The sequence below is a fragment of the Rana temporaria genome, chromosome 3 (genome assembly GCF_905171775.1).
Source record: "Rana temporaria chromosome 3, aRanTem1.1, whole genome shotgun sequence".
Taxonomy (NCBI): Eukaryota; Metazoa; Chordata; class Amphibia; order Anura; family Ranidae; genus Rana; species Rana temporaria.
In genome coordinates this window covers 54,203,959-54,224,634 of record NC_053491.1, presented here as the reverse complement: position 1 = coordinate 54,224,634, position 20,676 = coordinate 54,203,959, and the positions used below count along the sequence as shown (strand labels likewise).

Genomic DNA, 20,676 nt, shown 5'->3' with positions numbered 1-20,676 from the left:
TACCCTATAGAATAAAAAAGAAGGGGAGGTGGCAATATTTTATGACACACAGTATTTGCGCAGCAGTTTTTCAAACACTTAATTAAAAAAAAAAAACACACACACACTTTCATGAATTAAAAAAAAAATAAAAATAAAAAAATACACTAAAATTAGCCCAATTTTTTTGTATAATGTGAAAGATGAAGTTACGCTGAGTAAACAGATACCTTACATGTCACGCTAAAATTGTAAAATTGTGTCTGCCCGTGGAATGGCGGCAAACTACAGTGCTTAAAATTTTCCATAGGCGGCGCTTTAAACGTCCTTACAGGTTACCAGTTTAGAGTTGCACAGGAGGTCTGGTGCTAGAATAATTGCTCAAGCTCTGACGTTCACGACAATAACTCACACGTGTGAGTCGATCGCAGTTTACCTATGCGTGTGGGACTAACGTATGTGTTTGCATTTTGCGCGCAAGCATGGTGGGACAGGGGCGCTTTCATGTTTTTATTTTATTGCTATCACAAGAGATGAACAACATCCCTTGTGATAGCATGGGAAGGGACAGGTCCTCTTTATGGAAAGATTTGGGGTTCATTAGACCCCAAATCTCTCCTTGGGCCTCCCATGTAGCCGATCAGACACAGATCGGTCTGATCGGCTACTTACCTGAGCGTTGGTGGCCAGGTAAATAAAGGAGCAGAACTAGAAGTGATGAACCATTTGTCGCTTCCAGTTTCCGGGGTTACAGAAAGAGGGGAACGTCAGTTCCTCTCTTTCTGTACAGTGCAGCCATCGCCGCCGGCCGCGATTGGAAGGAGAGTCGGTGCCGGCGGCGGGAGGGGGTTGGACCCCCTTCCGCTACCCACAGAAGTGATCAAGTGGCTAATTAGCCAATCAGGTCACTTCTGCCTTGTACAGAATGGCTGGCTGGAAAGATTGATACTGGGATGATGCCTGTAGGCATAACCACTGAAACTGGAGGATGTCCATGTACGCCCTGGTGGCGGGAAGTGGTTAAGTTGCTGGCGAAATGACAGCTCCTGTGCACTTCAGAGCACCCAGAGATTCCCCTCTTCTATACCAGACCATTATCCTAGAAGGCGGCCTGGTTTAGATGTTAATGGAGGACCCCCCCACAAAAATTAAGAAAGAAAAAAAGGCATGTGGTCCCCCCAAATATAAATTTCAGACCCTCATCTGAGCATGCAGGCTAAAAAAAGGAATGATCAGTGTATGCCCAAGAGCACCTACCCCCCCCCCCCCCCAACTATACCAGGGGGTTACCTTGAAAAGTACTTGTCATGGTTGCACACCAGAAAGTTATGGTTAAAGTTGAACTTTAGTCAAAAAATGTAATTGCTTGTGCTGTGTAATCTGCCCCTCTCTAAACTGTAAAAAAAAAAAAAAAAAAAAAAAAAAAAGCCCTACCTGAACCTGTCACTTCCTGTATGCCCTCTGTGCTGAGCACAAAAGTCATGGCTACTAAGCCCTGGCCACCGTGGTCAGAGTGTGTCCCTGCATCATACGCTGCTGTCCCCTCTGCTCTCCTCTCCCTCCCTCACCCCCCTCCTTCCTGTCAGCTACCTCTCTGTCTTTGCCCAGCCCCCCCTGCCATTATTGAAAAAAAAAAAAAAAATGTCACTGCCAGCTTCTCTATTAGAGGCTGGCATAGCATACTATGCAAGTTTTTGACGAGCGGTCACATGATCTCCAGCAGCTGACGTCAAAGGGAGATCACGGCCCTTCCCGCAGAAGCCATCCATCAGAGCTGGAAAGCAGCGGCGAGTCATGTGACTGGCCTGAAGACAGCTCAAAAATTGGTATTTACACGTGTGCTATGCCAGCCTCTAATAGAGGGTCTGGCAGTGATTTACAAAAATGGGTTAATACTTTAAACAGAAGGCCTACACCATTTACAATCCAGTAATATACAGTCTCATCCTGCTCTGCACATGCTCAGTTGCTCTCCATTTTTATGCACTGCTGAGTTTGTAGAAGCCGATCTGCTGACATCCTTAAAGTGGAGCTCCACCCTAAAGTGGAACTCCCGCTGATCGGAACCCTTCCCCCCTCCGGTGTCACATTTGACACCTTTCAGGGGGAGGGGGGGGTGCAGGTACCTGTCTAAAGACAGGTATTTGCACCCACTTCTGACCACAGTCTGCGGGCAGAACATCACCACCCCCCCCCCCCCGTTGTGTTCTGGGAACACTCAGCTCCCAGAGCACAGCGGGAGCCAGTCAGCAGGCGCAGCGCGACTCGCAAATGCGCCGTAGGGAACCGGGCAGTGAAGCTGGAGTGCTTCACTTCCTGGTTCCCTCACCGAGGATGGCAGAGGGGGCAGCAGAGTGACGAGCGATCGCTCGTCCTCTGCTGCGGACTGCGCTGGACTCCAGGACAGGCAAGTGTCCTAATATTAAAAGTCAGCAGCTGCAGTATTTGTAGCTGCTGGCTTTTAATATTTTTTTTTCAGGGGAATAAATCCCATCTATCCTTTACAGCTAAGAAAGTTGCTTCTGTTTAATCTGCAACTGCCATGGTGCTTCACATGTGATCAGTTATGACACCAGACATTTGATGGTTTGACATTTGGTCGAGGACACAAGCAAAATGTGACATTAATCCCGGCATTCCAGGAATGTAACTGTTTTTTTTTAGAGTGGAGCTCCTCTCAAAAGGGGAAGCTCTGCTTGCTTGCTTCCTCCCCCCCTCCGCTGCCATATTTAGCATCTTTCATGGGGAGCGGGCATCTGTTTTTTGACAAGTATCCATTCCCACTTCTGGGAGGCCTCGTCGCACTGAAGTCCCCCGGAAGTACAGCCCCCTCCTCCTTCCACCACCATTTAGAAAGAGCAGTGTGCACCACGCATGCACAGTAGGGAAACAGCTGTGAAGCTGCAAGGCTCCACTGCTGGTTTCCCTTTACAAAGAATGGCGGCATCAGCCCCCCGAGAGCCGAATTAAAAATCATCTGGGGTGCTAACATCAAGGGGTCCCTGGACAGGTAAGTGTCCTAGAAATTAAAGTCAGCAGCGACAGCATTTGTAGATGCCGACTTTACATTTTTGAAAAAGGGGGGGGGGGCTTTAAGCCATTAAATCGATGGGCTCATTTCCACTTTATGCTTTATTGCTGCTCAGGGGCTCTGGGCTTCAGCAAAATGGCAGCCTTTGGCAAGAAGAAACAGGAGCAATGCTGGAGGCCATTTATAGCATAGCATAATTATTCATGTAAAATGTACCGTATTTGCCGGCGTATAAGACGACCCCCTAATTTTCCAGGAAAAATTTTGGTTTTGGGATATACTCGCCGTATGAGACGACCCCCTTCATACTAGTCTTTCCGGAAGCTGAGGGGTAGCCAGAACAACCGCTGACAGGAACAGGCTTTTTTTAGGCCTCACTGTGCCATTACATTACATTACATGCCTCCAATGTGCCATTACATTACATGCCTCCAATGTGCCATTACATTACATGCCTCCACTGTGCCATTACATTACATGCCTCCACTGTGCCATGTCATTACATGCCTCCACTGTGCCATGTCATTACATGCCTCCACTGTGCCATGTCATTACATGCCTCCACTGTGCCATGTCATTACATGCCTCCACTGTGCCATGTCATTACATGCCTCCACTGTGCCATGTCATTACATGCCTCCAATGTGCCATCACATGCCTCCACTGTGCCATTTCATTACATGCCTCCAATGTGCCATTACATTACATGCCTCCACTGTGCCATTACATTACATGCCTCCAATGTGCCATTACATTACATGCCTCCAATGTGCCATTACATTACATGCCTCCACTGTGCCATGTCATTACATGCCTCCACTGTGCCATGTCATTACATGCCTCCACTGTGCCATGTCATTACATGCCTCCACTGTGCCATGTCATTACATGCCTCCACTGTGCCATGTCATTACATGCCTCCACTGTGCCATGTCATTACATGCCTCCAATGTGCCATCACATGCCTCCACTGTGCCGGCCAAGACGATCTCCCTACCTTACTTTCTTTTCAGATTTTGACTTCCAGGCTGCGGGCATCGATGATACAAAAGCCGCGCCTCCTCCTCAGACAGTTCCGCGACTGGCGGAACACTAATTTTCCCAGCAGGGCCTCTGTTCAGTGTTCCGCCAATCACAAATGTCCTCTCGCCCGAGGATGAGAAGGCATCCGTGATTGGCAGAACACTGAACAGAGAGCCTGCTGGGAAAATGAGTGTTCCGCCAATCGCGGAACAGTCTGAGGAGGAGGCGCGGCTTTTAAATCATGAATGCCCGCAGCCTGACGGAGACAGGTACCGGCGTATAAGACGACCCCCGACTTTGGATGCATTTTTTTGCATCCAAAAGGTCGTCTTAGCCCCCATTCACATCTAGGCGTTTTAACGCCTGTAGTGCTACGCCGCTGCCGCCAGAGGGATGAAAACACATGTCCCTCTATGGAGATGGTTCACATCCCCACGCCGGACGCCTGAAAAAGGGTCCCGGACCTTTTTTTCAGGCGGCTTTCGGCGTTCGGCTAGGAGATGGGAACCATCTCCATAGAGGGGGTCAATCTGGGGCACATCTAGGCGGACAATACCGGCGTTTTGTCGCCACAAATCGTGGTACAAAACGCCGCTATTTGTACCGCGATTTGTCGCCGCAAATTTGTCTGCCTAAGTGTGAATGGAGCCTTATACGCCGGAAAATACGGTACTAAACCAATAAATACTACAAATACATTGAAAATACTACAAATGTGAAAAAAATATATGTGATCAAAAACTCGCAGCTCTGCCCACAAGGTGCTAAAACCTCAAAAACCAAGCCCCTTTTACCTATTTGGAGCACTTTAGCATGTTGCAAGAGACTGCATTCGGCATTTCACTTTGACAATTCTATTTGTTGTTGTCTATCATATAATCACAACTGCAAGTGCTATATATATATATATATATATATATATATATATATATATATATATATATATATATATATATATATATATATACACACACACACACACACACACATATATATACATACATATATATATACACACACACACACACACACACACACACACACACACACACACATGTTCCTTGCTATTATTTTTTATCAAGTTGTTATCCTGCTTTAAATGAAAAAATACAAGAAAGAACCCAGAGCATGAATAGAGCCAGTCCCCAAATCAGAATAGAACTTTTGGCTGCAACTTACTCACAAAATATCAATAAATAGGGGCGATTTGCAACAAACTCATAAATTCAGTTGGGGTAATACATTAATAATAATAATAATACAAAGAGCAAATTTGTATTGTAATCCTTACTAACCAATTAGCGATAAGCTTTCAATAGTCTACTCAGATATTAAAATTTCTCATTGGTTGCCATGACTTTCCAAACTTCACTGAGAAATCTAGACTATTGAAAGCCTGTCTCTAATTGGTCTCTACACTATGTTAAAGGAGTTGTAAAGGAAATTTTTTTTTTGCCTAAAATTAATGTCTGCAAGGTAGACAGACAGAATAGTGTAATGATTCTGTTATAAAACGAGTAAATACCTATTAAATTCCTTCATCTATATCACCTCCGGCGTTCTAGTTTCTGTTCTCTCATTCACTTCCTGGTTTGCGGCGCTCGTTCATGTAAAAACTACATTTCCCAGTATGCATTGCGGCACGCCCAGTAATTCACACCTCCTTGAATGAAGTCTCTAACACGTAGAGAGCGTCCTGCTGCACAGATTTAGTTCCCAGGAGGGGGCGAGCACGTTACTGACCACACAATCAGACAAGCAGAACAGAGAAGAAATAGAGCAACTTCTGAGCAAAAACGAACAATGAGAAAGTGAAAAGAGGAATGTCTGCAGGTAAAGGATGCTTATTATGAAAAAAAAAAAAAAATTCCATTACAACCCCTTTAACCACTTGCCGCCCGTCAATGACAAATTGACGTCGGCAAAGTGGTTGTAGAATCCTGACTGGACGTCATATGACGTCCTCAGGATTCTGAGCCGCTGTGCGCCCCCGGGGGCGCGCATCGCGGCGATCGTTGTTGCAGGGTGTCAGTCTGACACCCCGCAACACTGATCAAGGTAAAGAGTCTCTCACGGAGTCTCTTTAACACGTGATCAGCCGTGTCCAATCACGGCTGATCACGATGTAAACAGGAAAAGCCGGTAATCGGCTTTTCCTCACTCGCGTCTGTCAGACGCGAGTAGAGGAGAGCCGATCGGCTGCTCCTGTGACAGGGGGGGGTTTGTGCTGATCGATTATCAGCACAGCCCCCCCCCCCCCCCCCCGAGAATGCCCACGGGACCACCAGGGATGCCCACTGGACCACCAGGGATTTAAAAAAAAAAAAAAAAAGTATGCCACCCTAGACCACCAGGGATGAGAAGGACACAAAAAATGGATGCCAATCAGTGCCCCAATGGATGCCAATCAGTGCCCACAATGGGCATCACTGATTGGCAGGCATTGTTTGGCACTGATTGGCATCCATTAGTACAACACATACGATGGTGCCCATCCGTGCCGCTTATCAGTGCCCATCCGTGCCGCCTATCAGTGCCCATCCGTGCCGCCTATCAGTGCCCATCCGTGCCGCCTATCAGTGCCCATCCGTGCCGCCTATCAGTGCCCATCCGTGCCGCCTATCAGTGCCCATCCGTGCCGCCTATCAGTGCCCATCCGTGCCGCCTATCAGTGCCCATCCGTGCCGCCTATCACTGCCCATCCGTGCCGCCTATCAGTGCCCATCCGTGCCGCCTATCAGTGCCCATCCGTGCCGCCTATCAGTGCCCATCCGTGCCGCCTATCAGTGCCCATCCGTGCCGCCTATCAGTGCCCATCCATGCCGCCTATCAGTGCCCATCCATGCCCCCTATCAGTGCCCATCCATGCCCCCTATCAGTGCCCATCCGTGCCGCCTATCAGTGCCCATCCGTGCCGCCTATCAGTGCCCATCCGTGCCGCCTATCAGTGCCCATCCGTGCCGCCTATCAGTGCCCATCCGTGCCGCCTATCAGTGCCCATCCGTGCCGCCTATCAGTGCCCATCCGTGCCGCCTATCAGTGCCCATCCGTGCCGCCTATCAGTGCCCATCCGTGCCGCCTATCAGTGCCCATCCGTGCCGCCTATCAGTGCCCATCCGTGCCGCCTATCAGTGCCCATCCGTGCCGCCTATCAGTGCCCATCCGTGCCGCCTATCAGTGCCCATCCATGCCGCCTATCAGTGCCCATCCATGCCCCCTATCAGTGCCCATCCATGCCCCCTATCAGTGCCCATCCATGCCGCCTATCCGTGCCCATCCGTGCCGCCTATCCGTGCCCATCCGTGCCGCCTATCCGTGCCCATCCGTGCCGCCTATCCGTGCCCATCCGTGCCGCCTATCCGTGCCCATCCATGCCGCCTATCCGTGCCCATCCATGCCGCCTATCCGTGCCCATCCATGCCGCCTATCCGTGCCCATCCATGCCGCCTATCCGTGCCCATCCATGCCGCCTATCAGTGCCCATCCATGCCGCCTATCAGTGCCCATCCGCGCCCATCAATGCCACCACATCAGTGCCGCCTTTTCAGTGCAGTACCATCAGTGAAGGAGAAAACGTACTTATGTACAATGTTTTATAACAAACAAAAAAAAACAATTTTTTTCTAAATTTTTGGTCATTTTTTTATTTTTTTTTGCAGAAAATAAAATATCCCAGAGGTGATCAAATACCACCAAAAGAAAGCTCTATTTGTGGGTACAACATGATAAAAATTTAATTTGGGTACAGTGTAGCAATTGTCATTCAAAGTGCAACAGCGCTGAAAGCTAAAAATTGGTCTGGGCGGGAAGGTGTATAAGTGCCCTGTATGGAAGTGGTTAAGGAAGTGACTAAATCCAAAACCTTTAATTCTAGATGTGTATAAAGTAGGAAGTGTCTCTGCCCGTCGGATTGTCCTGGCTGGGTACACTCGCCCTCTCCATCTTGTGACCATTCTCACTGCAGAAAGGGAAATCCTACATTGTGAGTTGTCAACAAAACATAAATCAAGAGGAAATCCTTCAATGGTAAGAACCGTCCAATAATCAGTTCACACGGGCAAGAGGGCTGCGGCAAAAACCTGGGCGTCTGCATCACAGAGAGAACAGCCAAATCTGTCATTTACCGTAATGCCAAACAGAAGAGTTCAGACCGGCATGTTTACATCGCTTTGTGCTGCACGCGTTTTATTTCAACATCATGTAAAGCTCAGTAGGCGCTCCACCTGCCAAATGCCCCCGATAAGGTTATTGGGACCGCGCCACAAGCGCATGTCCGATGTGACTATAGAAAGCAGGGCGGTATTTCATTGTAATAGGACCTCCATCCATTGGGATTTGGCGGTCAGGATCGGATAGCAGCGGACATGTCATCGCTCACATCCGCTTCCCATAGGGGTGAATAGAGGGTGGGATCAGGTCTGCCTGAAAAACTGATAGGCGGATCTGATTGGACAGCCCGTGTGAAAGGGGCCTTAGAGCCTGACCCCGACGTAAATGAATCGCAGGAAAAGGATTTACTTCACTTTGAATCATTTCCACTTATTTTCTGTTGTGTATATAGGACAGGAATGAAGGGAAATCTCTTAAATAAGGATAATATGCAGGAGGGGGAAAAAAAAAAAAAAAAAAACTGACAGGGGTTTTAACACTTTCCTACTTCATCCAAAATGAAAAAAAAAAAAAAAAAAAAAAATTCTGGGATCATATATACCTAAATGGTATTAAATGTTCGCCTTTAAAAAACAAAACAAACAACAAACACGTTATACTTATCTGCTCTGTGCAGTATTTTTGCACAGAGCACCCCCCGATCATCCTCTTTTCGGGGCCCTTACCGATTCTCCTGGCTCCTCCCCCTTAACCAGTGCTCCAATAACAAGCCGCTTGCTACAGGAGCACTGGTGCATGCTTGCTCCTAAACCTTTCTCTATGCCTTCATAATAAACAGAGTCACGGCTCGGCCCCACCCTCTCCTCATTGGCTCACTGGCTGTGACTGATAGCAGTGGGAGCCAATGGCTCCTGCTGTTGTCATATAGGCAGATTCACGTAGAGATACGACGGCATATCAGTAGATACGCCGTCGTTACTCAGAATATTTAAGCGTATTCGCAAATAGAGATACGCTTAAATGTAGCTAAGATACGGCCGCCGGCGCCGTCGTATCTTAGCTGTCTGTTTACGCTGGCCGCTAGGGGCGTGTATGCTGATTTACGCATAGAAGGCGTAAATCAGCGAGATACGCCTATTCACGAACGTACGCTTGCCCGTCGCAGTAAAGATACGCAGTTTACGTAAGGCGTTTTCAGGCGTAAGGATAAACCACCACAAAGATGGCGCAGCCAATGTTAAGTATGAACCACGTCGAATTTTTACATTGTTTGCGTAAGTCGTCCGTGAATGGGGCTGGCCGTAATTTATGTTCACGTCGAAACCAATAAGTCTTAGCGGCGTAATTTGGAGCATGCGCACTGGGATACGTCCACAGACGGCACAAGCGCCGTTCGTTCAAAACGTCAAGTCACGATTCATTAGCATAAAACACGCCCACCTCTTCACAATTTGAATTAGGCGCGCTTACGCCGGCACATTTAGGCTACGCCGCCGTAACTTAGGATGCAAGTGCTTTGTGAATACAGCACTTGCCTTTCTAACTTACAGCGGCGTAGCGTATATGAGATACGCTACGCCTGCCTAACGTTAGGCAGGTCTACATGAATCTGGCTACTAGCCAATAAAGAGAGGGTGTCCAGGGACAGCTGAGGTTCTTCTGCACATTGCTGGATAGAGGGGGGGCTCAGGTGAGTATTGGGGGGCTTCAGGGGGAGCAACAAACAGAAGGTTTTTTACTTTCATGCATAGAATGTATAAAAATGTTATCACCTTTAAATAAAATCTAATTTTTGTGATTAATAAAAAAAAAGTGCTACATTTCAATGAAAAGGTTCTATGTACTGTATTTCTTTATTATTTCCTGTAGAATGAATTGTATACAATTTTGCTGTTATTGACATGTTTCCCAATTTTGGATTCGCTTTGAAGGGGTTGTAAAGGTTCGTCTTTTATTTTCTAAATAGGTTCCTTTAAGCTAGTGCATTGTTGGTTCACTTACCTTTTCCTTCCATTTCCCTTCTTTTTTTTTTTTCGTTGTTTGAATTTCTCACTTCCTGTTTCTCCTCAGTAAGCTTTCCACCATCATCCGAGCGGTGGAAAGTGATTTAGAACAGCTTACTGAACAGCTTTACTGGGGAGGAACAGGAAGTGAGAGATTCAGACAAAGAAAACAAAGAAAACAAACATTTTGAAGGGAAATGGAAGGAAAAGGTAAGTGAACCAACAATGCACAAGCTTAAAGCGGAGGTTCACCCTAAAACAATTATATACCATTCCATCCGGCATACTGCCGACATGTACAGTATGCTGTTTTTTTTTTTTTTTTTTCGCTGTACATACCGTCTTATACTTCTTTTTCTTTTCTGACTCCCGTGGGGAATAGGCGTTCCTATGAAGAGGCGTAGATGATTGACGTGCGGATTAAGGGCGTCACGCGTTCTGAAAATAGCCGGACTGGGACTCGGCTCTATACGGCGCCTGCGCACAGACTAGGAGCCGACTGCGCAGGCGCCGTATATAGCCGAGTCCCATTTCGGCTATTTTCGGAACGCGTGGCGCGCCTTATCCGCACGTCAATCATCTACGCCTCTTCATAGGAACGCCTATTCCCCGCGGGAGTCTGAAAAGAAAACAAAGTATAAAAATGTATGTACAGCGAAAAAAAAAAAAAAAAAAAAACAGCATACTGTACATGTCGGCAGTATGCTGGATGGAATGGTATATAATTGTTTAAGAGCCGGTTCACATTGCGGCGGCACGACTTCGGGGGCGACTGGGCAAGGCGTCCTGAAGACGACTTCAGAGGCGACTTGCAAAATGAAGTGAATGCAAGTCGCCCCCGAAGTCGTACAAGAACCTTTTTCTAAGTCAGAGCGACTTGCGTCGCCCCTATTAGAACGGTTCTATTGAATAGAATGGGACGCGACTTGTCAGGCGGCTGAGTCGCCTGACGAGTCGCCCCAGTGGGTGAACCTCCGCTATAAAGTAACCTATTTAGAAAATAAAAAACAAACCTTTACATCCCCTTTAACCACCTGAGGCCCGCGCTATAGCCGAATGACGGCTACAGCGCGGACCTGAAAATCCAACAGGACGTCAATTGACGTCCGCCCCTTTCCTCGTTCCCCGCGCGCGCTCCAGAGCGCGCAGCGGGGAAACTCTGTGCTGGCCGTGTCCCTTGGACACAGCCAATCACAGATCGCCGTGAACGGCCAATTGGAGTGGCCGTTTGTTAGGCGATCTGTGCGGCCAATGAGAGATGATCTCATATGTAAACATATGAGATCATCTCTCATTGCCGGCTCACACAGAGACAGCGTCCTGTCAGGGGAGAGAGGAGACTGATCTGTGTATCTTGTACATAGGGACACAGATCGGTCACCTCCCCCAGTCACCCCCCTTCCCCCACAGTTAGAACACTATATAGGGTACACATTTAACCCCTTCCTCACCCCCTAGTGTTAACCCCTTCCCTGCCAGTCACATTTATACAGTAATTAGTGCATTATTATAGCACTGATCGCAGTATAAATGTGAATGATGCCAAAAATGTGTCAAAAGTGTCCGATGTGTCCGCCATAATGTCGCAGTCCCAATAAAAATCGCAGATCACCGCCATTACTAGTAAAATAAAAAATAATAATTCTGTCCCTTATTTTGTAGGCGCTATAACTTTTGCGCAAACCAGTCGCTTATTGCGTTTTTTTTTTTTTTTTTTACCAAAAATATGTAGAAGAATACGTATCGGCCTAGACTGAAATTTTTTTTTTTTTTTTTTTTTTTTTTTTTTAATTGGGATATTATAGCAACAAGTAAAAAATATTGGGCCAAATTCTCAGAAGAGTTACGACGGAGTATCTCAGGAAACTGCGTCGTATCTCTCTTTTTTGACCCGCGTATCTATGCGAGTGATTCTTAGAATCATTTTCGCATAGATACGCTGAAGATCCGACATGTGTAAGTCACTTACACTGTCGGATCTTAAATGTAATTCGCCACCAACCGTTAGGTGGCGTTTACGTTCAGGTCTCATTTGTTTATGCAAATGAGCCTGATACGCCGATTCCCGAACGAAATTGCGTCGCGTAACCGTCGCTTACGTCGTTTGCGTAAGGTTACCCCTGCTATATGAGGGGTAACCTTACGCCAGTCCCACGTATGCCATGTTAAGTATGGCGTCGGGTCATGTCCTTTTTTTCCCGTCGGGTACGTCGTTTTCCTAAGTCGTTCTTGAATACGACTTTACGTCAATGACGCACACGTCGGCGTCATTGACGTTTTCCGCCGAGAACTGGAGCATGCGCACTGGGCTATTTTTAGCCCGGCGCATGCGCAGTTCGATCGAAACGGGGGCGCGCTTAATTTAAATATAAGCCGCCCCCTGTGAAATACGCGGGGATACGCCGGGCCTTTTACACTACGCCTCCGCAAACTACGGAGCAAGTGCTTGAGGAATACGGCACTTGCTCCAGTAAGTTGCGGCGGCGTAGTGTAAATAGCTAACGCGAGGCCGCCGCAGATTATTGGAGAATCTGGCCCATTGTATTTTTTTCAAAATTGACGCTCTCTTTTGTTTATAGCGCAAAAAATAAAAACCGCAGAGGTGATCAAATACCACCAAAAGAAAGCTCTACTTGTGGGGGGGGGGGGGAAAGGACGTCAATTTTGTTTTGGGAGACACGTCGCGTGACCGCGCAATTGTCAGTTAAAGCGACGCAGTGCCGGAAGCTGAAATTTCACCTGGGCAGGAGGGGGGTATATGTGCCCAGTAAGCAAGTGGTTAATTCATGCTTTTCTTTGCTCAAAAAAATAAAATTATTATATATAATATATATTTTATACAAATTTATAAAATTTATACATTTTTTATATATATATATATATATATATATATATATATATATATATATATATATATATATATATATATATATATATATATATATATATATATATATATATATATATATATATATTATAAAAATAAAAAAGTGCTAAAAATATGTCTCCGGCTTTAAATATTTTCTATTAGGAAAGTCTCCTGGTTCCCAATTGGTTGTTATTTATTGTGCGATAAAACGTGTTTGTTGTTTATTGTTTATTGCTTATTGCTTGTATAGCGTAGAATCACCTTCCAGACCTTAACAATTCACAACAGGACCGAGTGTTACAGGCATAAATTAACATAGTAACAATATAAAATATGTACCACAATTAAAATCAAATAATAAAACAACAATAACACACCATAAAACCAATACAGTACAAAACCATAGAAATCACATAAGACCAAAAGAGAGACAACATAAGAAAGCAATGGTAGAAGAGTGAGAACGTTTTCCTGGTCCACCTATTTGGAGGCCGATCTCTCTGGTGACTGGCGTTCCTCGGGGGTTAAACGCTGGGCCCTAAGAACACAGAATGCCCGTCCTGCTGAAACCCTCGAATGAAAGAGACAGTCTGCATTGAGTAGGTTTTGCCAATTCCCTGGTCCCCTATCCATCTAACCGGCTGACAGCCTCAAACAAGCTGCTTTTCTTCCCAATGTTAAATATTTCATTCAGCAATTAGTAAATGGTGCCAAAAAAATACCTATACAAATATCAATATTTGCCTGCCGACGTTTATCATCCAGACACATAGAAGCTATATAAAAACTGACCTGCAGTACAGTCAAGGACATGAAGAGGTAAGCCCTGTGCTTATTGCAAAAGCACGCTAAGTATAGGTTCTGGCGTTCTCTCGCTCCTTTATTTTTGCCCTGTCCTCTCCTCTCCCGATGAAAACACCCCGTTAGTAAACAATGGCCGTGAATGTGCGTCTCGTTAGCAGAAACGGGAAGATTAATTGCCTGCATGTCAAATAAGGAAGCAGGGAAGTGGCCCGAAACTGACATTTGTGATGCCCGGCTAAATGGCCCCTCGGGAAGGACTCTGATGAAGGGGAAATGGGAATTAAATGACTGGGATTATAGATGATCTGCTTTGCCAATCATTTGTGAAAGCCTGTCCTTTGACAGCGTATTAACCCTTTCCAGTAGCCCAAAGGCCTTACCCTGCCATCCAGGCCCCCCTACGCTGGTGGGGTGGTGGGGCTCAGCGGTGGATCTAATGCCCTGCTGTTACTTTGCCACTGGATCTGCCGCTGTGTATCCCTTCCTTCATGACCTGGCCTCGTTCCCTCCTGTCCTCCTCAGAGGTATTACCCCTCATTAGCAGAAATGGCGAGATTAATTGCCTGGCTGACAAATAAGAATGCAGAAACTCTGAAAGGCAGAAGTGGCCTGAAATTGACATTCGTGACGCCCAGTTAAATGGTCCATTGGGAACTATGGGCCAGATTCACATACAAATGCGTTACGCTGCGGCGGCGTAACGTATCCCATTTACGTTACACCGCTGCAAGTTTACAGCGCAAGTGCTTGATTCACAAAGCACTTACCTGTAAACTTGCGGGGGCGTAGCGTAAATCCGCCTAATTCAAATGGGGCGGGGACCATTTAAATTAGGCACGTTCCCGCGCCGAACGTACTGCGCATGCTCCGTCCCTAAAATTTCCCGACGTGCATTGCGCTAAATGACGTTGCAAGGCTGTCATTGGTTTAGACGTTAACGTAAATGGCGTCCAGCGCCATTCACGGATGACTTACGCAAATGACGTGAAATTAAAAATTTTGACGCGGGAAGGACGGCCATACTTAACATTGGCTAGGCCACCTAGAGGGCACCTTTAGTTTTACGCCGCGTATCTCTACGGAAACTACGTAAATTTAGAGCGACGGGCAAAGCGGACGTTCGTGAATCGGCGTAACTAGTCATTTGCATATTCTACGCCGACCGCAATGGAATCGCCACCTAGCGGCCGGCCTGGAATTGCAGCCTAAGATCCGACGGTGTAAGTCAATTACACCTGTCGGATCTTAGGGCTATCTATGCGTAACCTGATTCTATGAATCAGGCGCATAGATACGACCATCGCATCTCAGAGATACGACGGCGTATCAGGAGATACGCCGTCGTATCTCTTTTGTGAATCTGGCCCTATGATCAGGAGGAAATGAGAATGAAAGGGCTTGGATTATGGACGATCATAGGCATGCGCACAGGGTGTGCCAGGGCACACCCTAATCACCCCATGCGCATTAGCATTATCCAGGGAAAGCACCAGGTGGGTGGTTGGGGATGACAGTGGCCAGTGTAAATGCCCCCATTACATTAAAGGCTAGGTTCAACAGTAGGAACACGTTACACCCGTATTTAGGGCGTAACGTAATATGCTCCCAATCAACTGTCTCCCACCACCAGAGCCTCCTTTCTGTGACAGCGGGTGGCGTTCATGTGTGTTTGAGATTTGGGGTGCACACCCTAATGCAATAGGCTGCGCACACCTATGTGAACGATCTACTTTGGCGATCACTTGCACAAGCGGAAAGCTGTCACTTGACAGCCTGTTAACCCTTTACAGCCGTCCAAGAGCCTATGCTGCGATCTAGGCCCCTTGTGCCGGCGGTGGGATTCAATGGTGGATGTAATATCCTGCTGTCTCCATAACCTGCCTGCTCTCCCTCCTCTAGGAGAAGAAATGGGGAGATGAATTGCCTGGCTGACAAATAAAGAGGAGGTATCCCGAATGGCCTGCAACTGACATTTCTGATGCCCAGTTAAATAGCCCCCAATGAAGCATTCTAATCAGATGGCAGATTATGAATGATCTACTTTACCAAAGGCTGCATGTGTGATACCCAGGTAAATGCCCCCTTGGAAAGAACTTCGAGAGGAAATCAAAATTAGAGGACTTCGATTAAGAATGATCTACTTTACCAAAGGCTGTATCTTGATCACTTCTACAAGCCACAATCTGACACTTGACAGCCGATTTAACCCTTTGTAGAAGGCAAAAGGCCCATGCTGCCCCCCCAGGCACCCTTGTGCTGGCGGTGGGATTCTATGGTGGATGTACCATCCTGCTGTTACCTTACATTGTATTAGGTAGATTCAGGTAGAGTTAGGCCGACTTCTCAGTAGATAAGCCGACCCAACTCAGAATCTACGCCGACCTATGTTTAAGCGTATGCTCAAACAGAGATACGCTTAAACATATCTAAGATACGACGGCTTGCGCCGTCCTATCTTAGATTGCAATATTTTGGATGGCCGCTAGGTGGCGCTTCCATTGCGGTCGGCGCAGAATATGTAAATGAGGGGATACGCCGATTCACGAACGTACGCCCGGCCGCCGCAGTCGATTTACGCCGTTTCCGTAAGGCATTAGCAGGCCTAAAGTTATTCCACCTATGAGGTGGAATAACAATGTTAAAGTATGGCCGCCGTTCCCGCCGCGAGAATCAAATTTTTTACGTCGTTTGCGCAAGTCGTCCGCGAATCGGGATTTACGTCGTTTACGTCCACGTCTAAATCAATAGGCCTGTGCGGCGTACGTAGCCGTAATGCACACTGGGAAATGTGCAGTTAATAAAAATAAAAAAAAACGTAAAAAACGTGAGGTCAAGCCTCATTACCATCAAACACGCCCCCCTCCAACACATTTGAATTCGGCGCCCTTACGCCCGCCCGCTTTAGGCTACGCCGCCGTATATTAGCAGGCAAGTATATTGAGAATCATGTACTTGCCTAGCTAATTTACGGCGGCGTAGCCTAAACAGGCTAAGCTACGCGGCCGCAAGTTTAGGCAGATGTACTTGAATCTACCTAAAAATCTCTGCCCGTTCTCCTCGACATGGCATGTGTGATACCCAGGTAAATGCCCCCTTGGAAAGAGAGGAAATGAGAATTAGAGGACTTAGATTATGAATGATCTACTTTACCAAAGCATGTCCCTTGACAGCCGTTTAATCCTTTGCAGAAGCCCAAAAAAAAATACGCTGTCACCCAGACCCCCTTGTGTCGTCGGCAGGGTTCTACAGTGGATATACCATCCCTGCATGAACACCATCGCTTGACACCCTATTAACCCTTTGCAGCACATGCCTCCCCCAGGCCCACTTGCGGCGGTGGGCTTGAATGGTTAATGTCCCATCCCCTGCCGTTTCCCTACTCTGTGTACCTCTGCCCCCCAATCAAAGGGGAATGGGAATTAGAAGACCTGAATTACAGACGATCTACTTCCGTGGTTTTCAATCCTGTCCTCAAGTACCCCCAACAGGCCATGTTTTGGGAATTTCTCTTAAATAGCTGTCCAAATTCCAAGCCATCGACTCGGATTTAAAGCACCTGTGCAAGATAAAGGAAAACCTGCAAACATGGCCTGTTTAAAGGACAGGATTGAGAACCACAATCTACTTTACATAAAACAGCCCATTGACCCCCCCAAATGCCTAGGCTACCGTCCAGGTCTCCTTGTGCCGGCGGTGGGGTTCTACGATGGATGCACCGTCCTGATGTCACCTTACGTTGCCTGTTCTCCTTCCTAGAGGAACAGAGATGGTACGACCAGCTGCCTGGCTTATAAGGAAGTTACCCTGAATGGCCTGCAGCTGACATTTGTGATGCCCAGTTAAATGCCGCTAGGAAAGCATTCTGATTGATGGCAAATGTCTATAAGATGACTTGGATTACTGATGATCTACTTTACCAAGGGCTTACCCCTTTGCAGCATATAAAAGGCCTATGATTTTCCAGTGGTGGATGGGTTGAATGGTACATGTGCCACCCTGCTGCTTCCTTACCTTTGTACCACCACCTGTCATGGGGAATGGGAATTAGAAGTCTTGGATTACGGAAGATCTACTTTGCACAAATACCATCGCCTGGCAGCCTATCACCTCATTGCAGCATATAAAAGGCCTATGCCGCCCCCCGCCCCCCTTGTTGTCTGGAGATGGGGGGGTCCCATCTTCTGTGGTTATGTCAGGGGGGAGGGGGGGGTGCCATCTTCTGTGGTTATGTCGGGGGGGGGGGGGTGCCATCTTCTGTGGTTATGTCGGTGGAGGGGTGTCAGTGATGGGGGGTCCCATCTCCTGTGGCTATGTGGGGGTCAGTGATGAGGGGTTCCATCTCTTGTGATTATGTCGGGGGGGGGGGCGTCAGTGATGGGGGGGTCCCATCTCCTGTGGTTATGTCGGGGGGGGTCAGTGATGGGGGGTCCCATCTCCTGTGGTTACGTCGGGGGGGGGTGTCAGTGATGGGGGGGTGTCAGTGATGGGGGGGGTCCATGCTGTGTCTGTCCCTCCCCCCCGTCCCAGGGATTAATAATCCGGGGGGTACGGAGTGGTTGTGTGTGTGTGTGTGGGGGGGGGGGGGTTGTCAGTGATGGGGGGGGGTGTCGGTGATGGGGGGTCCATGCTGTATCTGTCCCTCCCCCCCCCCCTGTCCCTGGGATTAGTCCTCACCTTATAAGTGGAGGTGTGCGAGGCTTTGATGAATAATCCGGGGGGTACGGAGTGGTTGTGTTGCTGGGACAGAGTGTTGGTCTGGTTGGGGGACTCGTCGGACTCTTTCCCGCTGTGGTAGACCACCCTGCTGTCGGAGATGTGGATGCTCGGAGCACAGCCCATGCTGGGACCTCCTCAGTCCGGTGATGATGATGATGACGGTCCCGGTGCAGTGATTGCTGATCTCAGCCGCTCAGTCCTCGGTACGGTGCAGCCTGCGGGGTGCCGCCTCTGCCGTGCCGCATGTCCCGGGGCCCGGTGATCGGTGGAGATCGCTCCTCATCGGGATCCCAGCTCACATCCCCCCCGCTCCATCTTCAGCATCAGCATGGCAACATGATCTCCGGGGGCGATCGGACGGTACGGCTCCTCTCCACGCCCTTCCCCGGTGATGGGGCTCATCGGTGGCCCGGTGTTTAGCTGGGACTCCTCCTCATCATCTTCCAGCGGAGAAGGATCGGGGGGGGCTTATTGACATCCGCACTCTCCGCCCCCTCACCGGGTACACATACCCCGGGGACTAATGATTGGCGCTGTCAGCGGGCGGCTCTGCAGTGTGAAGTGTGAGCCTCTCTCTCCCTTCTGCCTACCGGCCTGCCCTCCCGTACTACTCCTCACCGCCGCTGTCACCCGGCCACAGCCAATGACAGCTCCGCGGGCGGGTGCCCTCCGGCCTTCAATGACGTCAATGCAAATCAGATGAGAGGAGACCAATCAGCGGCGCGCAAAGCCGGGATGGGTGGGGCTCAGGCACGGAGGGGAGTTTAAACGGCTTGTGGTACCTGTGTGTGCGGACTGATAGACACGGCCTATGGTGGCAGCCTGTCAGTGATCTGTATCCAATCCGCTTCACTCACTCATAGACACGGCCTATGGTGGCAGCCTGTCAGTGATCTGTATCCAATCCGCTTCACTCACTCATAGACACGGCCTATGGTGGCAGCCTGTCAGTGATCTGTATCCAATCCGCTTCACTCACTCATAGACACGGCCTATGGTGGCAGCCTGTCAGTGATCTGTATCCAATCCGCTTCACTCACTCATAGACACGGCCTATGGTGGCAGCCTGTCAGTGATCTGTATCCAATCCGCTTCACTCACTCATAGACACGGCCTATGGTGCCAGCCTGTCAGTGATCTGTATCCAATCCGCTTCACTCACTCATAGACACGGCCTGTGGTGGCAGCCTGTCAGTGATCTGTATCCAATCCGCTTCACTCACTCATAGACACGGCCTATGGTGCCAGCCTGTCAGTGATCTGTATCCAATCCGCTTCACTCCCTCATAGACACGGCCTATGGTGCCAGCCTGTCAGTGATCTGTAGCCAATCCGCTTCACTCACTCATAGACCCGGCCTATGGTGCCAGCCTGTCAGTGATCTGTATCCATACGCTTCACTCACTCATAGACACGGCCTATGGTGCCAGCCTGTCAGTGATCTGTAGCCAATCCGCTTCACTCACTCATAGACCCGGCCTATGGTGCCAGCCTGTCAGTGATCTGTATCCATACGCTTCACTCACTCATAGACACGGCCTGTGGTGCCAGCCTGTCAGTGATCTGTAGCCAATCCGCTTCACTCACTCATAGACACGGCCTATGGTGCCAGCCTGTCAGTGATCTGTATCCAATCCGCTTCACTCACTCATAGACACGGCCTATGGTGCCAGCCTGTCAGTGATCTGTAGCCAATCCGCTTCACTCACTCATAGACACGGCCTATGGTGCCAGCCTGTCAGTGATCTGTAGCCAATCCGCTTCACTCACTCATAGACACGGCCTATGGTGCCAGCCTGTCAGTGATCTGTAGCCAATCCGCTTCACTCACTCATAGACACGGCCTATGGTGGCAGCCTGTCAGTGATCTGTATCCAATCCGCTTCACTCACTCATAGACACGGCCTATATTGGCAGCCTGTCAGTGATCTGTATCCAATCCGCTTCACTCACTCATAGACACGGCCTGTGGTGCCAGCCTGTCAGTGATCTGTAGCCAATCCGCTTCACTCACTCATAGACACGGCCTATGGTGCCAGCCTGTCAGTGATCTGTATCCAATCCGCTTCACTCACTCATAGACACGGCCTGTGGTGGCAGCCTGTCAGTGATCTGTATCCATACGCTTCACTCACTCATAG

General features: G+C 48.4%; 1 protein-coding gene across 2 annotated transcripts in view; it reads right to left on the bottom strand.

The window, feature by feature from the left end:
• The window catches only part of PDE8A (phosphodiesterase 8A), a 439,096-nt gene that overhangs the window by 282,617 nt on the left and 135,803 nt on the right, over positions 1 to 20,676 (bottom strand). Inside the window, exon 1 of one of the 2 annotated variants that reach the window (XM_040342583.1) lies at positions 18,494 to 19,194. The exons of the other annotated variant lie outside the window; for it this stretch is intronic. Within the exon in view, the coding sequence (XP_040198517.1) occupies positions 18,494 to 18,658 (165 nt within the window). The 5' untranslated portion in view covers positions 18,659 to 19,194. Of the gene's footprint in view, positions 1 to 18,493; positions 19,195 to 20,676 lie in introns of those variants that run through there. 2 annotated transcript variants of the gene reach the window in all.